This window comes from Lycium ferocissimum, chromosome 7 (genome assembly GCF_029784015.1).
Source record: "Lycium ferocissimum isolate CSIRO_LF1 chromosome 7, AGI_CSIRO_Lferr_CH_V1, whole genome shotgun sequence".
In the NCBI taxonomy this organism is placed as follows: domain Eukaryota; kingdom Viridiplantae; phylum Streptophyta; class Magnoliopsida; order Solanales; family Solanaceae; genus Lycium; species Lycium ferocissimum.
Window position 1 is genome coordinate 49,043,938 of NC_081348.1, and position 9,878 is coordinate 49,053,815.

The 9,878-nt window shown below is 35.1% G+C and overlaps 1 protein-coding gene across 1 annotated transcript; it reads left to right on the plus strand.

Moving 5' to 3' along the window:
- Window positions 1-1,298: 1,298 nt before the first annotated feature.
- On the plus strand, window positions 1,299-2,951 carry LOC132062936 (E3 ubiquitin-protein ligase PUB23-like). Its single transcript, XM_059455398.1, has one exon. The coding sequence runs from the start codon at window positions 1,441-1,443 to the stop codon at window positions 2,656-2,658; it is 1,218 nt and encodes a 405-aa protein (XP_059311381.1). The 5' UTR covers window positions 1,299-1,440; the 3' UTR covers window positions 2,659-2,951.
- The last annotated feature ends 6,927 nt before the right edge of the window (window positions 2,952-9,878 follow it).

Here is a 9,878-nt window from a genome sequence, read left to right on the forward strand (position 1 = left end):
GTAGAGGGGCAAATTTCACCCTTTTTTCATAACATAATGTATATAGTAGATGATGAATCTTAATAGATGATGAATTTCTTTTTCAACATCCTGCCACTTATTCTTTCTTCCTCTCTTCTCCCAATTGTTTATAAAATTTAGGTGTGTATACGATTTCTTTTAACCTGAAAAAAAGGAAAGATGAAGGCAGCAACCAACCAAGAAATATGGAAGAACCCCAGATTGCCCATAGGCTCCTGTCGGCATCCAGCATGTGTTCACGTTGTTACATTAAAAGAAAAACATTTTTTAAAAATGTATTTACTTGGTATATGTATTGGAAATTTGGTGCAAATAATTAAATAGTAGTAAAGTCAAGATGGACATTATTTTTAGTCCTAAGGCACATAGCGCAACACCGACGTGCGGTTCAATGCCATAATTAATTTCTTTAATTCTCTCGTCAGAGTCGTCTCTTTGAGCTTTTAATTTCAAAATTGAAAGTTAATCTGAGGAACGTGCTTTTTGTATTATATATCATATTAGCGGTATTTACAATTTTATAAGCCAGAGACCCTCTCTTTATAGTTCTAATTTTATCAAATGCCGCTAAGGGGACAACTAGAGACTCGTTTTCCCTGCAATAACTATGAACAAATTATTTCATTTTTATTCTCTAGTAATTTTATGACCATTTTTTATTTGAGGTTGATTATTCTAGCTTATTTTGAGGAGAACATTTGGCCAATAATAGTCCGGTGTCAACTTCTGCGACATAAGCTTTAGATCTTTCGATGCATAACAAACATTCCATAAGAAAAAATCATTTTTTGTTTAATTAAATCTCAAAGAAAAGTATAGGTAGAATTTGGATTATATTGGTGTAATATATTTGTTTCAATATGTGGAAACATACTTCTTTCGACCATCATTTAAAAAAATAATAATAATAATAAAATAAAACTCATTTTAATTGAAAGATGTGAACAGGCCAAACAATCACGATCAAAAAAATATTTTTTTATCTTATTGACTAGAAAGGCGGCAAAATATGTAAATTATTTCCCAATATATTTCGTCAATATATATCTTTCCCTTTTCCTAAATTTTCTAATCTCTATACTATATAAAATTCTTTTTACTGTCCAAAATCTTGAAAAAGTCCATTAAGAGCCCCTTTCTCCTTGTCTCTCTATCTTCAGAATTTTCTTGTGTTGACTTTCACATATTTAATCAACTTGCATCCTTTGCATGGACCCTTATCAATTGCTTCTTCACATTCGCACACACATATATATATATATATAGACATCTCTTTTTCTTCCTCCAAAAGCAACAACTTCATTTCCATCTTCAACATCCCTTCATTACATTTTTGTCCATTAATCCTTAGTACTAAAGAACATCCATATCCACTCTTTTTCTTCTTCTTCAACTTGAGATTGTATAGTACAAAAAACCATGGAAGAGATTGAAGTTCCTTCCTATTTTCTTTGTCCAATTTCAATGGAAGTCATGAGGGATCCAGTTACAATTTCAACTGGAATAACCTATGATAGAGAAAACATAGAAAAATGGCTATTTTCATGCAAACACACAACTTGTCCTGTCACAAATCAAGACCTAAAATTCACAGATCTCACCCCAAATCACAATCTCCGCCGTGTAATCCAATCATGGTGCATGTTAAATTCTTCCAATGGCATCCAACGGATCCCAACTCCGAAGTCACAAGTGCAAAAACTACACGTTGTAAGAATCCTAAATGAAGCAGAAAAATATCCGGATATGCAATTTAACTGCCTCAGGAGGATCAGATCAATCGCACATGCAAGCGAGAGCAACAAGAAGTGTCTTGAATCAGCTGGAGTAGTTGATTTTTTAGCCTCAATTATGATCAAGAAAAAAGAATCAGAGGTCTCAGATGCGAGTGATGAGGCTTTGAATATTCTTTTTAATCTAAACCCTTCAGACACAGAATTGAAAAAGTTCACCAACTCACAAAATGATCATCAATTCTTGGATTCTTTACTTAATTTCTTGAAGAGTGGTAATTTACAAACAAGAGAAAACGCGATAAATCTATTAAGATCAATCCTCAATGTGGCTGATCCAGCACGATTAATTGGTATACAACCAGTATATTTCAAAGGTATGGTTGGTATATTAAATGACAATATCTCTCAACAAGCAACAAAAGCAGCACTCAAGCTTCTAGTTGAATTATGTCCATGGGGAAGAAATAGGAGTAAGGCAGCTGAAAATGGAGCTGTTTTTGCCCTAATTGAACTTCTTCTTGACACGAATGAAAGAAGGCTTTGCGAATTGATACTAACGGCTTTGGACCATCTGTGTACCTGTGCTGAAGGGAGGGCAGAATTATTGAGCCATGGTGCAGGAATAGCCATTGTTTCCAAGAAAATTCTTAGGGTTTCACATTTGGCAAGTGATAAGGCAGTGAGGATTCTTTGTTCAATTTCAAAGTTCTCAGCAACTTGTTATAACAAGGTTCTTCAAGATATGTTGCAAGTGGGAGTTGTGTCAAAGTTGTGTTTGGTTCTTCAAGTGGATGCTAGTCCAAAGACTAAGGAGAAAACTAAGGAAATTCTAAGGTTGCATTCTAGGGTTTGGAGGGGCTCATCCTGTATTTCTCCTCATTTGCTCTCTTCTTATCCTTGATATATACACAAAAAAAAAAAAAGGAACCAGCAACAGACAACTTTCGTCGTTGAACTGTAAAAATAAGTAGATTATCCTATTTAACGACGCAATTATAAAACAAAATGTTAATTACGAGCTATTTAGCTACAAATAGAGATAGATTTCGTAGTTGATTCATGGTCTTTGGTCGTGCTAAAGAGAATTTGTAATTTTTCCTTTTCATGTACATATATAATTCATAGGATTGAATCGTGTGGTATTAAAGCAACAATTTTTTTATGAATGAACAAAAAATAAAAATAGTCTTTGGGGATTGGGTGTATCTATTCTATTCACTGTAGTTACGTTATAGCAAGGAGATTATCTGCCTATATACTTTGAAATTTATAAGTTTTCCTAGAGGATCTCTTGGCCTACTAGGACGGAGGCGGATTCATGAACTGAGCGTTATTAATTCGAAATTATAGGATAGCGACATCAAGTGTTAATAATTGGGTTTAGATTTTAATATTTGTGTATAATTTGTATAGATTTCTTAGCACACATATATATATACATGATCTGAATCAAAGTTTCTTTTGGACCCTAAATTGAATCTATAATTGAAAAGTAGTCCTTGTTTTGGAATGTCAAGATTTCATAAATGAAACACCAAGATAATGTCCTAAAATACAATTCCCTCCGGTTCAAAAAGAGTGTCAATAAAACTCAAAATCGAAGAATTGACCTTATATTTCCAAATTTGCCCAATTAAGTGTTAAGTATGACCAAATCCCAATATCTATTTGATTAGGAATTATTTAGTCAAATTAGCTAGTTTTGTCTAGAAATTCGTATTTTCTTAAGAGAGTGCAGATAGCTAAGTGGACATTTTTTTTAACCGAAGGGAGTATTTTTTACATATATATTATGCTCTATATCCGCCCACGATTGGCGCGTACGTGGAAGATGAGATGGGGGCTAGTTCAAAATTTTGAAAATCTAAGCATTCCAAAGACTTAGATATGTGCTCCCATCATGTTTATTTTATTTGCATTTAATCTATCTATTTATTATTATTAATATAAATATCTATCGTTTTTTTTTTTTTAAATACTTGTCTGTCTTTGAGCTGTATATATCTGTCCAAAGCTTAGACCTACCCAATGTATTATGACACAGTTCTTTAATGTTTGTTTCTGTATCTTTCTTTTTCTCCCGTTCACTACTAAAAAACTGCTGAAAACCGACCAAAAATAATTGATATTTCCGACCTCACGAGGTCGGTTTCTAAAAAAATGCGACCACAAAACCGACCTCAAAAGTAGGTCTGGTATGGGCTGGTCGCAAATATTTAGCGACCTCATGAAGTCGGAAAAAAGCGACCACACCAGGTCGGTACATGATTCATCAAAAAAAAGGGAAAATTAACATACCGACCTCATGTGGTCGCTTTTTTACGACCACACCAGGTCGGTACATGATTCACCAAAAAAAAAGGAAAATTAACATACCGACCTCATGTGGTCGTAAAAAAGCGACCACACCAGGTCGGTACATGATTCATCAAAAAAAAAGGAAAATTAACATACCGACCTCATGTGGTCGGTATATTAAATTATTACTTTTTAAATAAAAATATTAACAACCACATGGGGTCTGTAAATTATATATTTTTCAAGTTACCGACCTCATGTAGTCGGTATATTGAAAATTTTATTTATTTATTTTTATATTACCGACCTCATGAGGTCAGTATATTAAATTTTTACTTTTTAAGTAAAAGCATTAACAACCACATGAGGTCGTATATTTTTAGTTAAAATCTGGAAAATGAAATTAAAAAAACCGACCTCATGAGGTCGGTTCTTTTGGATATTGATAGAAAATTTGGCGTTTACGTCGCTACTTTTGCGAAAATGAAATTACCGACCCCACATCAACAATGAAAATCGGTTCTACATTTAGCTAGAACCGGCTATATAGCGCCAACAATCTAACAAGCGCATATAATAACTTGCTACAACCCGCACTACATCAAATTTAACTCGAAACTACTTCAAATTGAATCAAAATGTAATTCAACATTCACAACAAAACATTAAACTACTTCAACCTTTGCAAATATCCACAAAACATTCTACTAATTAATCTACATTAACTTAGTCTACAACATCAAGCTACTTTAACATTCACAAACATCCACCAAACACTTCCACATTTTTACAATTCCACCAAAAAATTTCATAAGTTAGTAAGATACTTAAAATTCAACCATGTCGTACTGTGTTTGACACGTGCTCCCCATCATCATCACCACTACTTGACTCATCTACAAGTCTGTGTTCTTGACCAACCTCTCGATGTCGTGACCTAGATTGAGAATGGGGAGGTCGATGCTTGGAGCTACGAGCGTCATCGAGGACAAGGGGGAATCACCCTCGAAGAAAGTAATAAGTCTGGTGAGATTTCATACCCGCAAATTGCTTGTCCCTCCGTCTCTCCCTGTCCTCCGCAGCCTGTAGCTGCTCGTCCCTCCGCCTCTCCCTGTCCTCCGAGGCCTGTAACTGGATAGATAGCTCAACAATCTTCTGCTCCATGGCCATAACACTCGCTCTATCTGACGACCCAGCATCATTGGAAGAACCTATGCCTTGCAAAGCGGCACCGGAATTTACGAAATGCTCTCTGTTGGCATTCCATAAGTTGTGCCAAACCTAGTGGGGCCACCAACGGTCGCCGCCATCCAAAGTTCATTCAATTGTTCGAGTGTAGGCTCTGTGCCGTGTGAGCATCGCATAACTCGGCCGTGATAGTTGATATTGAATGCGAAATTGAACAAGGAAAATTAGCTTTTTAAATGGTAAAACCAATATAATTAAGACACTATCTTATCGAAGCATATTTAAGTACAATTTCGAACTTGCACCCCATTCTCAAAATACGAAAATGGAAGGAAAACAGATCACTTTGCATGCTTTTCACTTATACTCTATTCTCATTGATCCAAACTACAAAGGTAATGATATGGGATTAGAGTTTATGCTCGCAGTTTATAAAAATTAGAATTTGATCGTTACATTGCAACAACATCGGTGGAATATGCATCGTAGAAAATATGGCACTTCATCATTTCAACGAACCAGTTGTTTGGCTAGTCTTTACCATTAGTTACAATGCAAATTTAATAATTCTAGTTAGTAGTATTAAAAGAGAACCAAATTGGCCATAAATCACCATACATGACTATTACTTACTCACACCCTCACACACCAATGTCGCTTATCACTTGCCATGTATATGTGTATATATTGCTTAACAATTTTATTACCGTAGAACAAACAGGAACTAACTCTCGGCTTGACAATCACTCAAGATTAAACCGGACTCAATCTAGACCCGGTATCCCACAATATACATCTTATGAAATGCTAATTTAAAAAGACTTAAGCCTTTTTTGCAAAAATCTCCATAAGGGAAGAATAGGTTCCATAGACTGCAAAACATGAGCCCATGACCATAAATGCATCATCTAAAGCGAAACCATCACAACACCCATAGCACCTAAATCAACAATATCGAAAAAAAAATGCTCGAAAGGGGCTAAAAAGGGTCGGTGTGGGAATTGAATTCAAGTCCAACCGAAATGGGAAACAACCACGATATACTTTGATTTAAGTGAAATTCCAAAGATTTTGGGATCTGGATTTGCAACTGAATAATTAAACAAATGTGCTAAAGTATTAGCCACAAAAATCAAGTAACTAATACAAAAACCAGCTTGGGGAGAGAACAATCATAACATCAACGATATTCTACCAACGAGTCCACACTTTGACAAGCGTAATCACCAAAAGATGAGATTGCTGCAGCTTTGACATGAGATTCAAGCTTACGCCTAGCATAGGCCAATAACATCATACAATAGTAGGTAAGGAAGGCAACTATAAAGAGCATGAGAGAGAACCGTAAAGTACCCATCCAAAGGAAATAAAGCAGCAACACAAACCCCAAACAAACACATACACCCCTCCCAACAAGTTACAAGAAGCTCAACAAAATTTGGTACAACTAATGCAATAAATGTCACTATCAAAACCGCAAGCCTATCTCGACCACAAAGAATCGCTCTTCACAAAATCTCCTTTCCATTATTTCATACACGGATTCATCATCGGTGGGAAAGAGATAAATAGGTTTATGCAAAGGCCTATCGTGGACTCTTTTCATCGAAGCTGTTTGGTGGGAAAAGTTGGCACATATATTTTTAATTCTTAGAGAGCATGAGTGGTAGTATGGTGGCTGGTGTTTTGAAGAGAAGTAAATTGATGCAAAGTTGGTTCATAATCGCAGCAGCGGCAGTAATATCTTACCCGTACACTCTCGTTGTAGATTAGGAAGAACTTAAGAGGAGATAGAGATCATTCATACCGAAACTTCACACTCGCATCTTATGGGCGTAATATGTGATTTTAATGTACATGGTCCAGTTCGGCCTAATCAAGTACCTAATGCATGCAAGAGAAAAAATCGAAAGAATAAATTAATGAAAAATAAGTAGTAGCTAGTAATAAGTATTTCTCTGGCACACAAATTGAGTTTGCTATGAAAATTTAGAGATATAGTTTTCCCCAAACAAAATAATAGAAATTCATTAATTGCTGAACCATATGTAATTTAAACAGCCAGCCAACCATCTTAATTTTAGCCAACTAAATTACACAGTACAGCCAAGCATATTGACACTAGAGCCTGAAGATGGTTCAAAGATGCGAAGGACTTGTCAGCTAATTAGGAGGTCAACAAGCATATTGACACTGATCAAATTTGGTTAAACCACTCTTATGAAGCATAAATACCGGAATCTGCGTTAATTTTCCTCAAATGTTGTAATCTTGTGCACAAACCTGTACAAAACCGAAAACACCTCGAAAGAATAGGATAATTTCGAAATGAATCTAATCTTGTTGGTTTCCTCGGTTAACACGGTGAGTTGGAGATGAATACAGATGGACATTTGCACTTCAAAGAAACAGTTTTTTATCAAAATTTATTAATTCATTCGCAGTAATCCTAAAACAACGGAGTATGTTTAAGTAAAACAAAGAAAAAAACACAAACATTCGGCGAAGATAAACGGGGATCATGATACGGATAAACAACATACTCACAACATAAGCCACAACAACAAAGGTATGGCGAAGTTTCTGGCCGCAAAAGAAAGTGTTGGCTATTCGTCAACAACAAAGAGCATATTAGAACGAGAAATAAGAAAGAGTAGTACGAAGTACTAACCTTACTCGGCGAAATTAATGAGTAGTACGGAACTATCCAAACAAGCTAAGTTCGCACATTATTCTACTAAATCTACCAATGCAATTTGCATCCACTGTAAGTAGGTATCCGAGAATGGAAAGTAACAGTATTTACAAATTATTATCCCTTCATTGAAATTAACAAATTTACCAACTTTCCTTTTAATCAATCAAAATCTTCGGAAACGAAACTAAAACCTAATTCTAATGGAACGGGGGTCTCGTCATTAATAGACCTTAATCTTCGGAACCGTAGTTAAAACCTAACCCTAGAACTTAAACCTAATCCTAAAGGAAAGAGGAAGAGTACATCAAGAATAAATACCTTAAATGGCTAGAAACTGAATAACTAAACATAGAAATTTCACATTAATCTACCGAAGAATAAGAATGGAAAGTCATCCCGAAATCAAAGAATTGACTCAACAAAACGTTAAGGACCTAATCCACTAAACGGAGATGGAGAGGAGAAAAAATAATTGGTACTATTTGGTAATGAATAAGGGGGGCATGTATGTATGTTTGTATCTTTGGGAGAAGGAAAACGACTATGTGTAAAAATTCAGTGACAATCACAAAAACTGTTGGAAAAATAGTACCAGAGTGCGCATATTTATCAATCTACAATGCTTTCTTGTAAAATCTTAGGATTAAGAGAAAGAAAATGGCATTATAATGTTTATCATTAATTAACATTTGTATTCATTGAACAAATGCACTCAAGAAATGAAAACCCAAAATAACACACAACCATTAATTAGAAAATAGACCAAAAAAATTAACAATAAAACTTTTTCTTCGAAGCAAAATTGCAAATAAGAAATCATATAATTAATTAAAGGGATACTTACTAAAGGTGCAAATAGGAGAAGATGTTTAAACCCTAATTCGGTAATAGCTTTGACGAACAAAGGATATTTTTCGGTGGGTGCGGCCTGCTGAGACGGATAGGGACGACGGAGATGGGCGATGGTCGATCGATCGAGTAGAGAGAGAGAGAGAGAGAGAACGTTGAGGGGAGAGAGAGTGAAATAAGAAATGGGGAAAATTTGACAGACCGTGATATTAATTGATTATCGACCACGTGAGGTCGCTTAATGTAATTTAATTATTATTTATTTAAAATTTTCCGACCTCATGAGGTCGCTAATCATAGAATTTTTTTAATTTTTTTTAATTTATGTATTCGACCTCGTGTGGTCGCTCAATTAATTATACATTTAATTCCTTTTAAAATTTACGGACCTCGTGTGGTCGGATTGTTTGTGGGTCAGATTAGCGACCTCATGAGGTCGGTAATGTATTTTTCGGAATTTATTATTAAATTAGAGACCCTTTTAGGTTAGTTTTTGTAAAATAAAAATTACAAAATAAAAAAACATGCTTGTACCGACCTCATGAGGTCACTTTTTTTCCGACCTCGTTGAGGTCGCTTTTTGTAGGTCGCTTTTCAGCAGTTTTTTAGTAGTGGTTGTCAATATAATTGAGGAAGCATTCATACATTTGTGTTATATTTTGGCTGATGAAAATATTACGTGTTCCTGAAATTTATGGCACACAGCTCTTGATGGATTGGACTGCGCATATATTTATTAGTGAGTCATATTGGATGTATAGTCTCAATACTATTTCGGGACAGTATGGAGCACAAAATAGTGCAATTTATTTTGATAGTAGTGTCTTGTTGGAGTTTCATGTGTTGAAAGCTCGAACTTGGGGACAGTATGGAGCTCAAAATGGTGCAATTTATTTTTATTCTGACTTCAAGATATTTTCTTGGCGTTTGAAGTTGCAACAACTGAACACCAGGACAGTATCATGGAGTTTCACTAGTACAAGTTGAAATTGCGTGTTTTAGCTAAGGATAATTTCTTTCCAAATTCTATTTCGCAAATGCTGGCTATTTTTGTTGTTACATGATAGGTGATAACCAATATTTTTTCA